This window comes from Oncorhynchus masou, chromosome 21, assembly GCF_036934945.1.
Source record: "Oncorhynchus masou masou isolate Uvic2021 chromosome 21, UVic_Omas_1.1, whole genome shotgun sequence".
NCBI lineage: Eukaryota > Metazoa > Chordata > Actinopteri > Salmoniformes > Salmonidae > Oncorhynchus > Oncorhynchus masou.
In genome coordinates, this window is record NC_088232.1 from 30536850 (window position 1) to 30559079 (window position 22230).

The 22230-nt window shown below is 45.0% G+C and overlaps 3 protein-coding genes across 3 annotated transcripts; 1 reads left to right on the top strand and 2 right to left on the bottom strand.

Moving 5' to 3' along the window:
- On the bottom strand, positions 1–2081 carry LOC135507479 (tribbles homolog 2-like). Its single transcript, XM_064927007.1, has 3 exons — positions 1863–2081; positions 1195–1484; positions 1–370 (listed from the first exon to the last, which is right to left on the bottom strand). Exons 1-3 carry the CDS (start codon positions 2079–2081, stop codon positions 4–6), a joined length of 876 nt encoding a protein of 291 aa, XP_064783079.1. The 3' UTR covers positions 1–3.
- LOC135508108 (beta-soluble NSF attachment protein-like) lies at positions 1986–13936 on the bottom strand. The gene is made up of 11 exons (XM_064928057.1): positions 13662–13936; positions 5621–5703; positions 5413–5529; positions 5108–5154; positions 4750–4827; positions 4598–4653; positions 4300–4384; positions 4106–4210; positions 3881–3949; positions 3593–3759; positions 1986–2004 (listed from the first exon to the last, which is right to left on the bottom strand). Exons 1-10 carry the CDS (start codon positions 13757–13759, stop codon positions 3607–3609), a joined length of 891 nt encoding a protein of 296 aa, XP_064784129.1. The 5' UTR covers positions 13760–13936; the 3' UTR covers positions 1986–2004; positions 3593–3606.
- A 72-nt stretch (positions 13937–14008) lies between these two features.
- mcm8 (minichromosome maintenance 8 homologous recombination repair factor) lies at positions 14009–21015 on the top strand. The gene is given in 21 exon segments (XM_064928055.1): positions 14009–14034; positions 15508–15617; positions 15620–15637; positions 15829–15909; positions 16169–16251; positions 16346–16495; positions 16569–16669; positions 16743–16941; positions 17045–17130; positions 17272–17420; positions 17529–17603; positions 17709–17844; positions 17942–17972; positions 18079–18219; positions 18288–18429; positions 18517–18712; positions 18800–19013; positions 19087–19296; positions 19414–19490; positions 20363–20552; positions 20658–21015. Coding segments are annotated over 21 exon segments (2493 nt in total). The 5' UTR covers positions 14009–14023; the 3' UTR covers positions 20751–21015.
- The last annotated feature ends 1215 nt before the right edge of the window (positions 21016–22230 follow it).

Below are 22230 nucleotides of genomic sequence, written 5' to 3' on the forward strand. Positions count from 1 at the left end.
GTGTCAGGTAGGTACAGTCTGATCTGGTGTATGTGCCTGTGTGTATGCTTGTGCATGTGTGGACATCCAGGGGTGTGTGAGAAGCTCGGAGGCAGAGAGGCGGAGGTTGGGGTTAGAATGCAGGGCTGAGCGTATCAGACAGCGAGCCTGTGAGGTTAGTAAGGCCCCCTCTTGGGTTAGTCCAGCCCCAACAGGGTAACAGCCCAATAGCAACGTGTGGAGCATCACTCCCAGAGACCAGACATCTGTAGCTGGAGCACAGACCCACAAACTGCCAGAGATGTCCCCATGTCCTGGACTGTAATAGGGGGAGGTGTTTCCTTCCTGCATTATGACTGCATCATCCAAGCTTTCCAGCATCAACAGGGTCCTGACACACACACACACACACACACACACACACACACACACACACACACACACACACACACACAAATGGGGTCCGGCCAAAAATAATTAAACTCTGTCGAGATCTCAACTAGAATACACAAGATGTAGAATACACAAGATGCAATTTCGAAATCGAGCAAAATTGGTTGTGCATCAGCAGTTTTTCTGTTGTTACAGTATGTCAGTCACTGACAGTAACTCAATTAGCCATGTCAGCTAACAATTCTTACATTGGTAAATTAGTCTAGCCAGCTATCTAAATGTGTATTAATCAAGGCCGAATACAGGCACGCAGGGCATGTGCCCAGGTTCCCTGACCTCCAGGGGGACCCCATTGATTTAGTAAGTCACTCAGATATCAATAACATGGCATAAGTCATGGCAGAATGTGTAGAATTGCTGCCCAATGGCAGAATGTGTAGAATTGCAGGAAATTAACTTTAAAGGGCCAGTGCAGTCAAAAATGTGATTTTCCTATATTTATATATATTTATACACTATGAGGTTGGAATAATATTGTGACAATTATGACAATGCCCTTTTAGCGCCTGACATTTCAGCCTGTTTTGGTGGGATAGAGTTTTGGCCTGCCTGGTGACATCAACAGGCGGTAAATTAGTTAATAGACCAATAAGAAAGATAGTTCCAAACCTCTTTGCCAATAAAAGCTAGTTTTCAGTTTTCCCCTCCTACTCAGACCACTCCCAAAATTTTTGCTTGAGAAATTGTTCTTTGCTAAGAAGCTATTTGTCACATATACTCCCTCTCCGGCCTCTAGGTCACCAGGCTGCTCTGCACACACACCTCTCCTTGTTCTTGAAGACAAACTTGTTCAGCTTGAGGTCTCTGAGCACTAGTCCATTGTTATGGCAATGTGCCACAGCCGACACCAGCTGGCGGAACAGGTATCTGGCTGTGTCCTCTGGTAGCCGCCGGGCCTGGAGCATCACCCCTAGGTTCCCGTAGGAACGTGGGAAGAACAAGTAGGCATGGGCGTCCCCGACAACCACATCACGCATCTCAATTATGTTGGGGTGGGGGGGCAGGCAGTAGTACGAACACAGAACCTCCCGGTACCGAGAGACAGGAATCACCTAGAACACAGGAACACTGTTGAGAAGTCATAAAGATTCTACAATAGCCAATATTATAGATGGAACAACTGGAATTCAGAAATACTTTTGAGGCCCTAAGAAACCAATAAGACAAGATCTGCATTATGGTGTAACTGTGTTTGCACAGCCTACATAAGAACACATGCCTACTGCACATGAGGGTCCTGTTTCTGTTGAGCATGTTGGCACTGCAGGAATAAGAGGAGATAATGTGAAAAGGCTGGAGTAAGGAGACAAAGAGAGAAGAGACTAGAAGATGGCGCCAACGATTGAGATGGAAAAGAGATAAGAGTAGGTGATTGAGCACCATGTTTTCAAAAATAAATATTTTTCATATGTTTGTTTTAATCCACAGACCTTGCACACCAACTCCTCGCCGCTGTGAGCATTCGCAGCTCTGAGTACGTTTTCCTGCAGCGGATCATACAACAGGTAGTTCCCCACGTTGCGGGACACACCCACCGATTGGCTGCGTGATACAAAAGGACCGCTCGAGAGACTGTAAGACAGAGAGTTATAGCGATCTGGTGACTTACGGATGCTCTCAGGTGATCCTGACACTTCCTGAATGTCCATGTGATAAAATTATCTAAAAGTAACCTATATGAAATATATAAAGTTAAATATCTTCCGTGATTAATAGACAGGGTAGACAAAATAACAAACAACCAGAAACGAACTGCCAATAGAACGTTGCTGATAACAAATAACGCGTTTTTCTAAAAACAACATCGGAATGTTTTGTTTGAAGTCCTACAGTCTGACAAACGTGCAAACAATTAGGAAAATCAGTGTTAGATATAATTGTTATTTGATTTCACGAAAATGCCCATCATTTTAAATATATTACTTTTTTACATTGATTTTGATTACAGAAAGATACAATATTCCCCCCTCTTGCTTTCTTTCACACAAGCACACACAAACACACCGCAGCAAATGCAAGTTTGTTGGAAGTTTTATTTTTAGTAATTGTTTTGCACAAACGTGTGGTAATTCATGAACATATAGATATGTGTGATAACCTGTAGTTTGACTGCACACAACACTGAACACACACATCATTACCACGGCAACATGCTGAGAGGAATACACACACCACAGCAACACACACTACATTACAGACACTTCCCATAATCTCTGGCCTTAACCCTGTAACCTCTGACCCTTAACACATGTGTAGATCTGAGAGGATTGGATATGTGTGTGCTTATACCTATCCAATCCTTTCAGATCATAAGTGTGTAGCGGGTTAGGGGAAGTGTCTAGGGGTGGAAAACATATCTAAGGGGACCATAGAAATAGAATGAATAAAACGGGGTGTCCCTTTGGTTGTTTCTCTCTCTCTCTCACACACACACACACACACACACACACACACACACACACACACAAAACAACAGCAACCAGCACTGGCACAGATGTATTGGCTTCACTGTGATACATTGTGTGCGTGCCACACACACACACACACACACACACACACACACACACACACACACACACACACACACACACACACACACACACACACACACACACTCCACCTTTTCACACACTATCTGTACAGCCCTACACTTTAAAACATGAACATACAGGGCCCAAACAAGGGAAGACATTCAGTGGAGAGGTTAGGAAGGTTAAGTGTGACATGCACTGTGAAAGGCTTTCAACTTAAAAACATGAGTGTAAGTGTACCCCACTGACCTAAAATATAAAGTTGTATGAACTTGTACACTATAATGTATCTAATCATTTGTTCCCTGGTTTTGTCAACTCAACTTGATAAGTTGATGTAACTTTACATCAGCTGGGCAACTCCTATTTTTAAGTTGAAACAGCTAATGTTTTTGACAGGAGTGTGAGGAAAGGTATGGTAAGACACGATAGACTACAGGAGCCATGGACTTATTTACACTGAACACATCAAACGCATAGAGACCTGTCTCCCTTCACACCACTGCCCTAACCTTATATCTCTCCCTCCATCCCTTTCTCCCTCATCTCTCCTTCTCTCTCTCTCCATCATCTCTCTACCTAGCCATCTTTTTCTCTATCCCTCCCTCTTGTATCCTCCCCCAACCCACCCCTCTATCTCTCTTTATTTGAGATCTCCAGCATCTCCCTGGATGGTCTTCTTGATACGGAGCAGCATGGTGGTGAGCCATTGGTCCAGACGAGAGATGGAGTCAAACTCTTTAACAGCTTCAGTAAACGCCTCACAGTTCTGCTCCTCATGGGCATCCAGCAACTTCTACAGAGAGACAGACAGGGGGAGATGGGTGTGGGCTCGTGAAGAAGGAAGCTATGCTGTTAAACGAGCAGCGTGAAGTGTTTTACACACACGCACACACAAAGGTGCTCATCTTGTCTACCTTCAGCAGCTTGCACTCTCTGGAGTCTGCGAAAGCAGGAAACATCTCCTCATACTTCTCTATGGCCAGCTATAAAAAAACACAAAACACACACACAATCACTAATAACTGACAGGTACTCCCTCCGTTCAGTTGGAATAATATGAAGAATGTGTCTACTCCGTGTGTCTTGCTTCAAAACAAGAGAACAATAACCACTAATAATAATGATGATAATAATAATACCTTTGCGTTGAGTTCATCCACTATGAAGTGACAGAGGGAGGCTTTAAAGAAGTACTCTTTGGCATTATACTTCAGCAGGGGGTTGTCCATGGTATTGGTGGCCACCTGACACACACACCATTACATGACTGTGACATCCCTCAGAGAGAACCGATCATCACATTTCAGGGTTTTAAAATGCAGGCAAAACACACCTGCTCGTAGATCTCAATGGCTTTCGGATACTGCTCCAGCTGAGCACTGTAGTGGCCCACCTTCAGCAGACACTTGTTAGCAGAACTGAGAGAGAGGAGAGAGACAGCGAGAGACAGAAGGAACAGCACAGGTCCCAGCATAGAGACCTGGGGAACCCCTCATGACAACTCCCTCTCCCTAATCTCTATGATAGAAAGTATTTGAGTAGTATAATACAAAAGCATTTGAGTAATAGTACAGGGTAGCATAACTGAATGGTATAGTATTCATTTATACTAAACATCACAGGAGACTCACCTGTTGGACTCCTCCCCTTTATAATAATCGGCTGCCTGCTCATAGTGGGCGATCGCCTGGGCAACAGGAGACACACATAAAGTATTGTTCATATGGAGTTCTGTGTGTGTGTGTGCGTGTGTGTGCGTGCACGTTTTGTGTGTGTTCCGTACTTTCTCTATGTCCACCAGCTCAGACTCATACACCTCTGCGATGGTGATGTGATGTTTGGCTGCAATAGTAAACCTACCCTGTAATACACATGTGGATCATTAGGACAGAGATGGAGAATAACATGTCGATTGCAACAACGCTGATACAGAATCACTAGAATATACAGTACATACTGTATCAGCCTTCATATCGGCAGTCTCAGCTGATGATGGCTAGAAAAACATAGCCCCCTTCACACGCAGTACATGCACAATTGCACATAGAAACAGGTGAAGCAGGTTCAAGATGAAAGTGGTATGGTTAGAGGTCACAGGTTAGGGATTAGAGGTCAGGGCTCAAGGGTTGTACTAGGCTTACCATGTCAGTGTAAATATCGATGGCTGCATTTAGACAGTTGATAGCCTCTACAAGAAAGAGGAGGAAAGGGAGGAGTGAAAGGGAGAGAGAAAGAGAAAAGGGGGCAGGGAGATATATGAAGGGAGCAGAGGGTAAGAGAGGTTAGGTTTTCCCACCAGAGAGAGTCAGAGAGAGACCAAAGACAAAAGCATACTTTACCTTCTATTATAGACTAATATCAAAGGGGAGGGTCCCAGATGTCAGGGAGGCTTTGCCCTCTAGTCTAGTATGTTTTGGAATGAGTGGGTGTGGATACGTGTTCCTACCCTGAGGATCAGCCTTCTTGTAAGCGTTCCCTGCGTCGACGAAGCTAGTGGCTGAGTCCAGTTTGTTCTGCAGCTGCATGTGGAGCCGGGCCCCCTGGCAGAACGCATTACCAGCAGCTACATGCAAACACACACACAAACATAATTATCATGTCTATGGAACATCGATAGTATTTCAGCAGTGTGTGTGTGTGTGTGTGTGGCCCACCAGTCCAGTTCTTGGCCATCTTGAACATGTTGGCTGCTCTGGCGTACATCTCACATGCATCTTCTACTTTGTGGTGACTCCCCCTGAAATACACACACACACACACACACACACACGGTTTAGAACTGGCAGGTATATGAGCTATAGACCTGGACATCGTCAGCAAATGTGTGTTGTGTTTACTCTGTCTCATTCAGGAGGATACAAACTGAACGTTGTCTACTAAAGAAAATCTCATGAATAGAGCTGGCCTACTCTACATGTCAGAGAGCCATGTCTGTTCTACAGAATAGGCCAATATGGAAGTCCAGAGAGGACATACTGTATGAATATTTTTTTAAATCTTGTTATCTAAAGATCACAACTCATTTATCTCGTGATCATTACAGTACATAACAAACAGTGTTTTGTCAAGATCAACATATAACTTTCTCGTGATCATGACATAACAAAAGTTGTTTTGTTGAAATCACGAGATAATCAAAAGTACCATTGATCATCCATTCATTTGTTCAGATGCATGATAACAACCTCATCAAGGAGCCCTGTGGCTGCATTGATCTCAGTGCTCTCGTGAGGCATTAAAGCCCTGAATGATGCCTGACAGGTAGTCTACCTTGCTGCATGCCGCACCCAATCGCATGCGTTTGGCTAGTCTTGCTAGTCTTGTGAGCTAGCGAGCTAGATAACAAGCTAGCTTGCTATCTATGCCGTTTGTTAGCTTCCATAACTGTTATTTAATTATATGAGACACTTCATGTTTTGTGGATAATATTTAAATTTACAGTGTGTAAGCTCCATTCCTGACAGGCTGATCAGATACAATTTCAGCCTCAGCCTCAGCCTCAGAGGTTGATAAGTGAGGATGTTGCCTTGTAGGCATAGGTAAGGCTCCTTTCATGCAGATTAGCTTTATAGGCTGATGCATATAAACTAGAGTGGGTGTGCTCTATTCCTGGCAGGCTGATTAGATTCAATAGCAGTTTCATATTTAAGGCTCATTTTATTAGCCTCTGAGGATGCTATTGAATCTGATCAGCCTGCCAGGAATAGAGTGCAACCACTCTTGATCATATACATAATGCACTGAATGCTGATCTGCTTGCAAGGAGCTTTACCTGGGAAGACCTAGAAGGCATAATCCTGATTTATCAGCCTCTGAAGCTGCTATTGAATCTGATCAAGCTCTGTAAATTGAAATATTATCCATAAAAACATTAAGTGTCCCTTACAATTATATGCATATCAGTTATGCAAGCTAACAACCTGCACAGATAACAAGCTAGCTAGCAAGCTAGGTAACAAGACTACCTAGCTAGCTAGCTCACTCACAAGACTAGCCAAGTTGGCTGCGTTATTGCTTGCATGCGATTGACTGTGGTCCTGGGGGTGGAACACAGCCTTGGAGACAGTGCTGCTGTCAGACATCATTCAGGGCTTAAATGCCCCATGTGCATTTAGGCAAGGAACATTTAGCTTGCTAACATTCTAACTTAGTGTAGCAATCAATAAAAAAATATATGCTCTGATCCACTTAATGTTTTCCACCTCAGCCATACTGTCAATCCATCATCAATACGTTCACACTCCTATTTGTAGAGTGTATCTTGTGATCTCGACAAAATAACTTTTGTTATGCCGTGATCATGAGATACACTACATGAATATGTTTTTTAGCGACGCGGATCCTGTGTTCTGCCTTACAAACAGGACAACGGAATGGATCGCATGCAGCGACCCAAAAAAACGACTCCGAAAAAGAGGGAAACGTGGCGGTCTTCTGGTCAGACTACGGAGACGGGCACATCGTGCCCCACTTCCTAGCATTCTTCTTGCCAATGTCCAGTCTCTTGACAACAAGGTTGATGAAATCCGAGCAAGGGTAGCATTCCAGAGGGACATCAGAGACTGTAACGTTCTGTGCTTCACGGAAACATGGCTCACTGGAGAGACGCTATCCGAAGCGGTGCAGCCAACGGGTTTCTCCACGCATCGCGCCGACAGAAACAAACACCTTTCTGGTAAGAAGAGGGGTGGGGGTGTATGCCTTATGGCTAACGAGGCATGGTGCGATGAAAGAAACATACAGGAACTCAAATCCTTCTGTTCACCTGATTTAGAATTCCTCACAATCAAATGTAGACCGCATTATCTACCAAGAGAATTCTCTTCGATTATAATCACAGCCGTATATATCCCCCCCAAGCAGACACATTGATGGCTCTGAATGAACTTTATTTAACTCTTTGCAAACTGGAAACCATTTATCTGGAGGCTGCATTCATCGTTGTTGGGGATTTTAACAAGGCTAATCTGAAAACAAGACTCCCTAAATTTTATCAGCATATCGATTGCGCAACCAGGGGCGGAAAAACCTTGGATCACTGTTACTCTAACTTCCGCGACGCATATAAGGCCCTGCCCCGCCCCCCTTTCGGAAAAACTGACCACAACTCCATTTTGCTGATACCTGCCTACAGACAAAAGCTAAAAAAGAAGCTCCCACGCTGAGGTCTGTCCAACGCTGGTCCGACCAAGCTGACTCCACACTCCAAGACTGCTTCCATCACGTGGACTGGGACATGTTTCGTATTGCGTCAAATAACAACATTGACGAATACGCTGATTCGGGGTGCGAGTTCATTAGAACGTGCGTTGAAGATGTCGTTCCCATAGCAACGATTAAAACATTCCCTAACCAGAAACCTTGGATTGATGGCAGAATTCGCGTGAAACTGAAAGCGCGAACCACTGCTTTCAATCAGGGCAAGGTGTCTGGTAACATGACTGAATACAAACAATGCAGCTATTCCCTCCGTAAGGCTATCAAACAAGCTAAGCGTCAGTACAGAGACAAAGTAGAATCCCAATTCAACGGCTCAGACACAAGAGGCATGTGGCAGGGTCTACAGTCAATCACGGACTACAGGAAGAAATCCAGCCCAGTCACGGACCAGGATGTCTTGCAGACTAAATAACTTTTTTGCCCGCTTTGAGGACAATACAGTGCCACTGACACTGCCTGCAACGGAAAAATGCGGTCTCTCCTTCACTGCAGCCGAGGTGAGTAAAACATTTAAACGTGTTAACCCTCGCAAGGCTGCAGGCCCAGACGGCATCCCCAGCCGCGCCCTCAGAGCATGCGCAGACCAGCTGGCTGGTGTGTTTACGGACATATTCAATCAATCCCTATACCAGTCTGCTGTTCCCACATGCTTCAAGGGGCCACCATCGTTCCTGTTCCCAAGAAAGCTAAGGTAACTGAGCTAAACGACTACCGCCCCGTAGCACTCACTTCCGTCATCATGAAGTGCTTTGAGAGACTAGTCAAGGACCATATCACCTCCACCCTACCTGACACCCTAGACCCACTCCAATTTGCTTACCGCTCAAATAGGTCCACAGACGATGCAATCTCAACCACACTGCACACTGCCCTAACCCATCTGGACAAGAGGAATACCTATGTGAGAATGCTGTTCATCAACTACAGCTCGGCATTCAACACCATAGTACCCTCCAAGCTCGTCATCAAGCTCGAGACCCTGGGTCTCGACCCCGCCCTGTGCAACTAGGTACTGGACTTCCTGACGGGCCGTCCCCAGGTGGTGAGGGTAGGTAACAACATCTCCCCGCTGATCCTCAACACTGGGGCCCCACAAGGGTGCGTTCTGAGCCCTCTCCTGTACTCCCTGTTCACCCACGACTGCGTGGCCACGCACGCCTCCAACTCAATCATCAAGTTTGCGGACGACACAACAGTGGTAGGCTTGATCACCAACAACGACGAGACGGCCTACAGGGAGGAGGTGAGAGCCCTCGGAGTGTGGTGTCAGGAAAATAACCTCACACTCAACGTCAACAAAACTAAGGAGATGATTGTGGACTTCAGGAAACAGCAGAGGGAACACCCCCCTATCCACATCGATGGAACAGTAGTGGAGAGACTAGCAAGTTTTAAGTTCCTCGGCATACACATCACAGACAAACTGAATTGGTCCACTCACACAGACAGCATCGTGAAGAAGGTGCAGCAGAGCCTCTTCAACCTCAGGAGGCTGAAGAAATTCGGCTTGTCACAAAAAGCACTCACAAACTTCTACAGATGCACAATCGAGAGCATCCTGGCAGGCTGTATCACCGCCTGGTACGGCAACTGCTCCGCCCTCAACCGTAAGGCTCTCCAGAGGGTAGTGAGGTCTGCACAACGCATCACCGGGGGCAAACTACCTGCCCTCCAGGACACCTACACCACCCGATGTTACAGGAAGGCCATAAAGATCATCAAGGACATCAACCACCCGAGCCACTGCCTGTTCACCCCGCTATCATCCAGAAGGCGAGGTCAGTACAGGTGCATCAAAGCTGGGACCGAGAGACTGAAAAACAGCTTCTATCTCAAGGCCATCAGACTGTTAAACAGCCACCACTAACATTGAGTGGCTGCTGCCAACACACTGACACTGACTCAACTCCAGCCACTTTAATAATGGGAATTGATGGGAAATTATGTAAATATATCACTAGCCACTTTAAACAATGCTACCTTATATAATGTTACTTACCCTACATTATTCATCTCATATGCATACGTATATACTGTACTCTATATCATCGACTGCATCCTTATGTAATACATGTATCACTAGCCACTTTAACTATGCCACTTTGTTTACATACTCATCTCATATGTATATACTGTACTCGATACCATCTACTGTATCTTGCCTATGCTGCTCTGTACCATCACTCATTCATATATCCTTATGTACATATTCCTTATGTACATATTCTTTATCCCCTTACACTGTGTATAAATTTGATTTTATTTGATTTTGATGACCAGAGGTATGTGGACACCTGCTCGTCAAACATCTCACTCCAAAATCATGGGCATTAATATGGAGTTGGTCCCACCTTAGCTGCTACAATAGCCTCCGCTCCTCTGGGAAGGTTTTCCACTAGATGTTGGAACATTGCTGCGGGGACTTGCTTCCATTAAGCCACGAGTATTAGTGAGGTCAGCACTGATGTTGGGCGATTAGGCCTGGCTCACAGTTGGCGTTCCAATTCATCCCAAAGGTGTTCAATAGGGTTGAGCTTAGGGCTCTCTGCAGACCAGTCAAGTTCTTCCACACCGATCTTGACAAACCATTTCTGTATGGTTTGTCAGATGGCCAGATGGTGAAGCGTGATTAATCAATCGAGAGAATGCATTTCCACTGCTCCAAAGTCCAATGGCAGTGAGCTTTACACCACTCCAGCAGACTCTTGGCATTGTGCATGGTGATCTTAGACTTGTTTGCAGCTGCTTGTCCATTGAAACCCATTTCATGAAGCTCCAGACAAACAGTTCTTGTGCTGACATTGCTTCCAGAAGCTGGTTGGTACTCGGTAGTGAGTGTTGCAACTGAGAACAGACGATTTTGACATGCTATGCGCTTCAGCACTTGGGGAGGTCCTGTTCTGTGAGCTTGTGTGGCCTACCACTTTGCGGCTGAGCTGTTGTTGCTCCTAGACCTTACCACTTCACAATAACAGCACTTACAGTTGACCGGGGAAGATATTTGACAACTGTCTTGTTGGAAAGGTGGTATCCTATGACGGTTCCATGTTGAAAGTCACTGAGCCCTTCAGTACGGGCCATTCTACTGACAATGTTTGTCTATGGAGATTGCAAGGCTGTGTTCTCGATTTTATACACCTGTCAGAAACGGGTGTGGCTGAAATAGCCAAATCCACTAATTTGAAGGGAAGTTCACATGCTTTTGGTGATGTAGTGTAAATAAGTTGTGATCTCGACATAATGAAGGAATCTATTTATTAATTAATTTATACAGTATGTCCTTTCTGGACTTCTGGACCAGTGTAACGGATGTGAAACAGCTAGCTTAGTTAGCAGTGGTACGCGCTAAATAGCATTTCAATCAGTGACGTCACTTGCTCTGAGACCTTGAAGTAGTAGTTCCCCTTGCTCTGCAAGGACCGCGGCTTTTGTGGAGCGATGGGTAACGATGCTTTGAGGGTGACTGTTGTTGATGTGTACAGAGGGTCCCTGGTTCGCGCCTGGGTATGGGCGAGGGGACGGTCTAAAGTTATACTGTTACACCTACACTGCTCAAAAAAATAAAGGGAACACTAAAATAACACATCCTAGATCTGAATGAATGAAATATTCTTATTAAATACTTTTTTCTTTACATAGTTGAATATGCTGACAACAAAATCACACAGAAATGATCAATGGAAATCAAATTTATCAACCCATGGAGGTCTGGATTTGGAGTCACACTCAAAATTAAAGTGGAAAACCACACTACAGGCTGATCCAACTTTGATGTAATGTCCTTAAAACAAGTCAAAATGAGGCTCAGTGTGTGGCCTTCACGTGCCTGTATGACCTCCCTACAACGCATGTGCATGCTCCTGATGAGGTGGCAGATGGTCTCCTGAGGGATCTCCTCCCAGACCTGGACTAAAGCATCCGCCAACTCCTGGACAGTCTGTGGTGCAACGTGGCGTTGGTGGATGGAGCGAGACATGATGTGCTCAATTGGATTCAGGTCTGGGGAACGGGCGGGCCAGTCCATAGCATCAATGCCTTCCTCTTGCAGGAACTGCTGACACACTCCAGCCACATGAGGTCTAGCATTGTCTTGCATTAGGAGGAACCCAGGGCCAACTGCACCAGCATATGTTCTCACAAGGTGTCTGAGGATCTCATCTCGGAACCTAATGTCAGTCAGGCTACCCCTGGCGAGCACATGGAGGGCTGTGCGGCCCCCCAAAGAAATGCCACCCCACACCATGACTGACCCACCACCAAACCGGTCATGCTGGAGGATGTTGCAGGCAGCAGAACGTTCTCCACGGCGTCTCCAGACAGTCATGTCTGTCACATGTGCTCAGTGTGAACCTGCTTCCATCTGTGAAGAGCACAGGGCGCCAGTGGCGAATTTGCCAATCTTGGTGTTCTCTGGCAAATTAAAAACGTCCTGCACGGTGTTGGGCTGTAAGCACAACCCCCACCTGTGGACGTTGGGCCCTCATACCACCCTCATGGTGTCTGTTTCTGACCGTTTGAGCAGACACATGCACATTTGTGGCCTGCTGGAGGTCATTTTGCAGGGCTCTGGCAGTGCTCCTCCTGCTCCTCCTTGCACAAAGGCGGAGGTAGAGGTCCTGCTGCTGGGTTGTTGCCCTCCTACGGCCTCCTCTACGTCTCCTGATGTACTGGCCTGTCTCCTGGTAGCGCCTCCATGTTCTGGACACTACGCTGACAGACACAGCAAACCTTCTTGCCACAGCTAGCATTGATGTGCCATCCTGGATGAGCTGCACTACCTGAGCCACTTGTGTGGGTTGTAGACTCCGTCTCATGCTACCACTAGAGTGAAAGCACCGCCAGCATTCAAAAGTGACCAAAACATCAGCCAGGAAGCATAGGAACTGAGAAGTGGTCTGTGGTCCCCACCTGCAGTACCACTCCTTTATTGGGGGTGTCTTGCTAATTGCCTATAATTTCCACCTGTTGTCTTTCCCATTTGCACAACAGCATGTGAAATGTATTGTCAATCAGTGTTGCTTCTTCAGTGGACAGTTTGATTTCACAGAAGTGTGATTGACTTGGAGTTACATTGTGTTGTTTAAGTGTTCCCTTTATTTTTTTGAGCAGTGTATATAATAGGTCATTACCCTTTCATATGTAATGAGCAACGATATCCTGGTGGTTAAACAGTAAATGTTGACCATTTGCAGTCAGATGACCAGAACACTGCAGATCTCCCCAAGGCAGAGGCCTGACTGTCTGCGACAAACAGTTCTGACATTCTCCCACCCACTACTGCATAATGATACTTTTAAAACATTTACATTATTGTAAGGCTAATCATCATACAGCTACATCACCAATACACTCGCGATTTTTTTGTCCAATGTCATGCAACGCATCGACCCTTCCCCCCCTCCGTGATGAATTACTGAATCAGCGCTCGTGTTCCTACACTGACTTGAACAAGGAAACCAGTGCATCTCATCTCACCCGAACATCCCCCCCAGGAATGAGCCGGAGGATTTGACCTTCTTGTCGGCTTCAGCCATCAGCTGCATCGCCTCCTTCTCTTTCCCGGATGTATCCATCGCTGTTTGGGCTGTGTGTGTGTCGTCGACAAGGTAAAAACAAATATTCCGGAGAATCCGTTTTGCTGGGAATGGATGCTGAGAGGTGGTGCTGATGAGAGAGAATCTTACTCGGTTGTGTGACTATTTATTCTGATTTCCTCAAAGTATTGGTGCATCACCACCACCTAGCGAGCTGGAGAAAATTGCACGTTTTAATCCAGTACGCTTTTTTCCGTACGAATCATACTGCATTTATATTTTCTGCTAGCTCCTATAACAAGTATGTTAGAAAGGTATTCATACAAGACTTAAAACAAAACTATGATTTGATTTGTTTATACTGTTGGTATGATCTTCCGCTGCAAACAAGCGGAAGTTGCCTCGAAATTGCGCCAAAGCTAAAAAATAAAATAAACAGAACCATCATAAACTGAATACAGAAGCTGTCGTTTTGTTAACTAGCTAACTGTTAGCCAAATATATGGAATATATTTATATATCTGCTTTAACGTTAGCTAGTTAAGAATATCATTGCACATTTAGCTTATGAAAGAAACGTAACCAAAGAGTATATATTATCCTTTAAAGTTTGTCTTTAGAAGTGGCGTTTCTTTCCCGCAACTCGGGTGAGTAGAAACATTTGTCTCCACGATTGTAGCTAACGGTAGCTAGCTAACTAATTTAGCTATTCTAGTAGCAGGTGAGGTAGCTGAAGGTAGTTACGCTAGGTGGTAACTTTTCACCATACATTGTGAGTTAGCTAGCTCAGGTGACCTAAGTTAGCTGTCGTTCACATCCAACATAACAGCTAACGTTAGCTATTGAATTGACTGTTAATTGCGTCATATTCCTCTATTAAACGAGTTATGTTAGCGAGGTTCGTCATCTCTTCTCTTCTCCTGAATTATGTCTGTCCGCGGAGCATCCATTGCCTTTTCTTCCTAATTTGAACTTTTTCCTTCGGCTATTTGCACTGCCTCTGCATAGGAGACCGGGTGGACAGCTCGGATTTTTGCTACTTCGACCTTCTTCACCCTTACAGGGAACACAGGAACGTGATTCCACTGACTCTTCCACAACATACCGTATTTATTCCTTCTGCACACGCTTGCCAGTGGCCAAACATAACATTTTACATTAGACACTGCAACGGTCTGTTCACATAAGCTCTCACTACTTATCTCATATACCCCAGCTTTACATGTCAGAAGAGATTCTTCATCAAATAACAATAGCACCGATAGGCTTTCCTCGGTCCTTCCATTCACCATACGGTTCATTCGACTACTCCTGGTCACATTCTGCTTTCAGTTTTTCATCCTCAATTTCCAACGCAACGCCAGAGGTGACACCTTTTACCGGTGCCCAGATCAGAAAATTAAAACGTTCTACTAAATACTCTGATAATTCCCCAAGACACAATGCACTTTCATTTTGTTCTTTTAACAACACAATACCACTCCTGGTCACTTTGACTCCACCTTTCCCAGTATGTCCTCCACCATCTCGTTGACCGCAAATGGATCTACCAAAAACACATCCTTCTCCATGAAACACTCCAACAAGGAACGCAGCATTATTAGAGCGAGGATTATCTTCATTAGCAACTTCAGCCTGTTTTGCACCATTCTCCAATGTTTTTACAAATGTTTAGGATGTTAGGATGGCTTCAGAATGAGCTATCCCTATTCATCCCCAAACACCCAACCCTCTCTTTCTCTACATTCTCTCTATATTTCTCTATTGTATCCCTCTATCATTTCCAGGTGTAAGATGAGTGGAGAGGGTTCTGCTCACAGGTCCTGCAGAGGAGGGCAGAGGGGAGGGGGATGGAGGGGAGGGGGTTGGAGGGGAAGACCATGGAGAGGAAACTCACGCCCCCCAGTGCTCAAAGAGGTATGGGTCAGACACATACACCACACAGTTAGCCTGGTTAGAGATAAGGGACAGTTAGAGGTAAGACTAGCCCCTTACAAGCCTCCAAATATGCCTTAACCCCCTCAATGATTTTCAACCCTTGGTTTTGGGACAACACTGACTCCAATGTGGAGGCTTCAGTATCTCTTTCATTTGCCGTCTCTTTCTAGGGTCCTCTCAGTCCCGTGTGTCTCAGACCACCCTGGACAGACTCTCGCCCTATAAAGGCTGGGCCCTCTACTTCACTGAAGGTAGGTGTGTATCAGTGGAGGCTACCGAGGGGAGAACGGCTCATAATAATGGAGTAAATGGAATTGCATCAAACACATGGAAGTGATGTGTTTGATACCGCTCCACCTATTCTTCCCCAGCCATTACCACGAGCCTGGCCTCCTCAATTAAGGTGCCACAGACCTCCTGTTGTGTGTTTGTATTTTAATATGTGTGTGTATTGTCTATATATCTATTTTTTTTTTGTGATCTATTTGTGTGTGTGTTTCCTGTATGAAGGTTTCATAGATAGTTCTCCGTATGTGGAGAAGATCAAAGTGTTCGAACAGTACTTCACCTCACAGATACACCTCTATGACAAAGTAAGATGACAAAAATGAGATTTCTACACATTGTTTTAACCTCTAAAAATAGTAGCCTTTGGTGAGTGGGCAAGCTTAATTTGTGTGTGTGTAGGATGAGATTGAGCGTCAGGGCAGTGTGTTGGTGGACTATAAGGCTCTTGTTGAGGATAAGGAGGTGTGTATGGCTCTTCCGGACCTGTCCAATCAGCTGAGAGAACAACCAGAGACCACCCTCAACTGTCTGGGCCTCGCCATACACCAGGTACATATACACATACGCTTCACTGAAGGTAGTTGTGTCTATGTATTTTAATGTGTGTGTGTGTGTGTGTCAGGTTTTGACGATGGACTTGGAGAGACACGCTGCAGAGTTACAGGGGGAAGGGCTTTCTGGGGGAGCCACACCCATCATTAACATACCCCACATCAGCGCCAGGTAAAACAAGCACACACTCTCACGGTCTCTCTCTGACTCAGTTTCAGGTTGTATAACTGTGTGTTTGTTTCAGGTTGTATAACTATGAGCCATTGACAGCCCTGAGGACGCTGCGTGCGAGTGTGTTTGGTCGGTTGGTGTGTGTGAGGGGGACTGTGGTACGTGTCAGCAACATCAGACCACTCTGCACACGCTTGGCTTTCACCTGCTCCGGCTGCTCACACACACACACACTCACCCTGCCACACGGCAAGTTCACCACGCCCACCAAGGTACAACACATACACTCACCTTGCCACAGAGCACTTTCATTACAACCTACATTGGATTGAACCACAGGCTGTGTGTTTGCTGATTGTGCGTGTGTTTCTTCAGTGTGTGCAGCCACAGTGTCGCAGTCGTTCTTTCGTCCCCAACAGGAGCTCCCCTCTCACCCTCACTGTTGACTGGCAGAATATCAAGTAATTACACTATTATTTATAATGCTTATACATACCTATCCAATCTTCTTAGATCTCCATACGTTTCTAGGATGTATGGGCTAGGGGAAAATGTTTTGGGACTGAATCTGTGTATGCAAACTATTTCCCATGTTGCCCCAGGGTCCAGGAGCTGATTGGAGGAGAGCAGAGGGAGGCAGGGCGGATCCCTCGGACGGTGGAATGTCACCTGACCTCTGACCTCTGTGACAGTGCGGTTCCTGGAGACACCGTTACTATTACTGGAACAGTCCGAGTCAGCCAAGACGACGGTATTCTCTCTCACACACACACACACACACACACACACATGCAGTTGTTAACATCACTGGCACTCTCTGAGTAATTGATGAGGTGTGTGTCTTGTGTGGTGTGTGTAGGCGGCAGCAGGGGGAAGAAGGATAAGTGTATGTTCCTGCTCTACATTGAGGCCAACTCCGTCAGCAACTCTAAAGGTAGCTGTAGGTCTGTTATTGTGTAGTTGTTACTCATGTTATTGGGAGGACAAACAATGAAGTGTTTTCAAATTGTGTGGACAATCAAGTTTCTTCTTAATTAAGGTCAGAAAGTAAAGGAGGCTGGAGGTCAGGGGTCATCTGGAGGTGAAAGGTCATCGGGGATAGAGTTCTCTTTGAAGGAGCTGTACGCCATCCAGGAAATACACAGCCAACCTGATCTACTGAAGCTCATCGTACAGTAAGACACGCACACACAGAATCCTACTGTGACACTACTGTGCTAATATAGTCCTTTTGTTATATATTGTGAGTGACTGATGTGATTTTTATTCCAGCTCCTTGTGTCCAGCCATCTATGGCCACCTGGTGAGTAAGCCTAGTTTCCATTGGTCATGTTATTTCAGGTAAGCTGTGGCCATGTTTCAAAAAAAGTGTTTGTTTAAAAATAAATGTGTGTTTTGTTTGTGTGTAGCTCGTAAAAGCAGGCCTGTCCTTAGCGTTGTTTGGAGGCAGTCAGAAGCATGCTGATGATAAGAACAGGATTCCCATCAGAGGAGACCCTCATATACTGGTGGTGGGAGACCCTGGCCTGGGGAAGAGTCAGATGCTACAGGTAACATGCACACACTTAAAAACACGCCAACCTCAAACTAGCTGTTGTAACTGTGTGTGTGTGTGTAGGCGGTGTGTAATGTGGCTCCCAGGGGGATCTATGTGTGTGGTAACACTACCAGTACGTCAGGGCTGACCGTTACTCTGTCCAGAGACGCCGGCTCTGGAGACTACGCACTCGAGGCTGGAGCTCTGGTACTAGGAGACCAAGGTAGGGGTGTGTGCGCTTACATCCCAACTGTCATTATCCAACCTGTCATCATCCAACCTATCTGTGCCATTTGTGTGTTTGTGTCAGGGCTGTGCTGTATAGATGAGTTTGATAAGCTGGGCCATCAGCAACAAGCGTTACTAGAGGCCATGGAGCAGCAGACCATCAGTCTGGCTAAGGCTGGTCTGGTGTGTTCCCTACCTGCTAGGACCTCTGTTATCGCTGCTGCTAACCCTGCTGGAGGACACTACAACAGGGCCAAGACGGTCTCCGAAAACCTCAAGTAGACTCACACACATTTTCACCTTTCATTTTTAGCTTATGCTACACTGTAGGTACAAGTTGACTTATTTTGTGTATGTGTGTGTAGGATGGGCAGTGCCCTCCTTTCGAGGTTTGACGTGGTCTTCCTCCTATTGGATGTTCCTGATGAGTCGCATGACCGCCGGCTGTCGGAACATGTCATGGCCGTCAGGTCAGGGAAGGGAGGGGCTTCAGGTGCCGTGGTTACACGAGGAGATTACCATCAATCACAGAGCTCGCTGCTGGAGCCCTCTGACACACCTCTTTCTGACCGGCTGCAGGTACCCACACACAAATACCAAAGTACTTTATCAAAATATATGGAATTTCTGACATTGAGTCTGTCTCTGTTAGGTGTGTCCAGGGGAGTGTGTAGACCCCATCCCCCACTCCCTGCTGAGAAAATATGTTGGTTATGCCCGTCGCTACGTTCATCCCTCACTCTCTACTGCCGCTGCCCAGACGCTCCAGGACTTCTACCTCTCCCTACGCTCACACACACACCCCGTCGACAGCACACCCATCACCACACGCCAGCTGGAGTCCCTCATCCGCCTCACAGAGGTAGGCAAACACACACACTCAAATACACACATGGAATTTGATCATAACACATTCTAAAGTCTCTAACATGTCACACAGACCTGAGCCTGTGCCCTGACTATGTGACTGTGTGTGTAGGCACGGGCAAAGCTGGAGCTCAGAGAGACAGCTACCAAGAGTGATGCTGAAGACGTAGTGGAGATCATGAAACACAGGTAACACACTATCCCACATACATTCCCCTACGTATTTATTTGGACAGTGAAGCTAAAACATTTAATTTGCCTCTACTCAAGCAGTTTGGATTTGAAATCAAATGTTTTAAGGGGTGATTACAGAATTTATTTTTATTTGAGGGTATTTCCATACGTATCTGTTTTACCGTTTAGAAATGAATGTACTATATGTATCAAGTCCATTTTGAAAGTGTCGGGTGTATTTGGACAAATTCACTTTTGGGGTCCACAATGTACTGTCACTTATTGTAAATAAGAACAGAATGTTTCTAAACACATCTACATGAATATGGATGCTACCATGATCACAGATAGTATTGAAAGAATCATGAATAATGATGGGTGAGTTCGTTACAGATGCACAGAGATTATGCCCCCAAAACATGTTAGCATTTTTTGGGAGGTATGATATTTATACCTCGAAAGATTTCTCATTATTATTCATTCATGATTATCTGTAATCCATGGTAGCATCTACATTAATGTAGAAGTGTTCAGAAACATTATATTCTTATTTACAATAAAAGTGACTCCACAATGACACAATCCATTATTTACCATTAATTTATATTGGGCACAACATAATCTGAAATGCAAGCAGAACAAACTGCAAATGCATTCAACAAGTTTGTAGTCATTGCATGCTAGGAATATGGGAACAAATACAAAACATATGACTAAATTGACTACACTATAAGTGAATTTGTTCAAATACTTATGATACTTTCAAATGGGGGAGGACTAGATAAAGTGCTTTCATTTCTGAACTATAAAACAGATTTATAAAATTACCCTCAAATAAAATGGACAATTCTGTAGTGGACATTCTGGTGTGTGTGTGTGTGTGTCAGTCTGGCAGATACCTTCTCTGATGGTAGTGGAGGTCTGGACTTTGAGCGGTCAGTACTGGGTGTTGGGATGAGTCAGCGTTCGGCTGCCAAGAGATTTATCACTGCGCTCAACACACACGCTCAGCGCACACACACCATGTTGTATGACCTCACACAGCTACGCGGCCTGGCCAAGGACCTCAACATACAGGTAACGCCCACACACACCCCTGTCTGTTGCTTTCGATCGAACGACAGCTGTTATGTTGCAGGTCGTGGAATTCAAATGGTTGTGTGTGTGTGTGTGTTGATTCAGGTTGCAGACTTTGAAGGTTTCATCAGTTCTCTGAATGAACAAGGCTACCTGCTGAAGAAAGGACACAGACAGTACCAGCTACAGACTATATAACACACAAACATCATTTAAAGACCTGCTGTTACATAATGCAATACACATGTTTTGTAAAGAATTGGTTGTTTTATTAGTGAATTCTTCCAATACGCAGATGTATATCTGTACAGTACCAGTCAAAAGTTTGGACACCTACTCATTCCAGGGTCTTTATTTATTTTTTACTATTTTCTACATTGTAGAATAATAGTGAAGACGATATCAAAACTATGAAATAACAAATATGGAACCCTGTAGTAACCAATAAAGTGTTAAATCACAATATATCTAAGATTCTTTAGTAGCCACCATTTGCCTTGATGACAGCTTTGCACACTCTTGGCATTCTCACCAGCTTCACCTGGAATACTTTTCCAACAGTCTTGAAGAAGTTTCCACATATGCTGAGCACTTGTTGGCTGCTTCTTCTTCACTCTGCTGTCCAACTCAATTGGGTTGAGGTCAGGTGATTGTGGAGGCCAGGTCAACTGATGCAGCACTCCATCACTCCTTCTTGGTCAAATAGCCCTTACACAGCCTGGAGGTATGTTGGGTCATTGTCCTGTTGAAAAATGATAGTCCCACTAAGCACAAACCAGATGGGTTGGCGTATCAGTGCAGAGTGCTGGTTAAGTGTGCCTTGAATTCTAAATAAATCAGACTGTTTAACCAGCAAAGCACCCCCAGACCATCACACCTCCTTTTCCATGCTAAACGGTGGAAACCACACATGCGGAGATCATGCTTTCACCTACTTTGCGTCTCACAAAGACACGGCGGTTGGAACCAAAAATCTCCCATTTGGAATCCAGACCAAAGAACAGATTTACACTGGTCTATTGTCTTGCTTGTGTTTCTTGGCCCAAGCAAGTCTCTTCTTATTGATGTCCTTTAGTAGTGGTTTCTTTGCAGCAATTTGACCATGAAGGTCTGATTCACAGTCTCTGAACAGTTGATGTTGATGTGTCTGTTACTTGAACTCTGTGAAGCATTTATTTGGGCTGCAATTTCTGAGGCTTGTAACTCCAATGAACTTATCCCTTGCAGGTAACTAGGTCTTACTTTCCTGTGACAGTCCTCATGAGAGCCAGTTTCATCATAGCGCTTGATGTTTTTTTTGCGACTGCACTTGAAACTTTCGAAGTTCTTGAAATATTCCAGATTGACTGACTTTCACCTTGAGTAGGTGTGTCCAAACTTTTGACTGGTAGTGTATATTAATATATAACGGTTTAATACATTAATAATGAATCTGTTTGAATATGAATTCCTGACCAATGTTAATGTATTTTGACTATTATGCAAATCTTATAATTTAATTACTCTGGGGACGAATGTGATAAAATAAATAAGCTAGAAATATTATGAACATTTTGATCAAATAAAGTAAACGTTGAAAATATTAGGAACAACAAGGTTTTGCAGACTCCTTTGCAGCTGCGTATAGAGTCCACTGCTAGGCGCTGTTTGTTCAGCTGTGGCGCAAGTGACTGGTTCA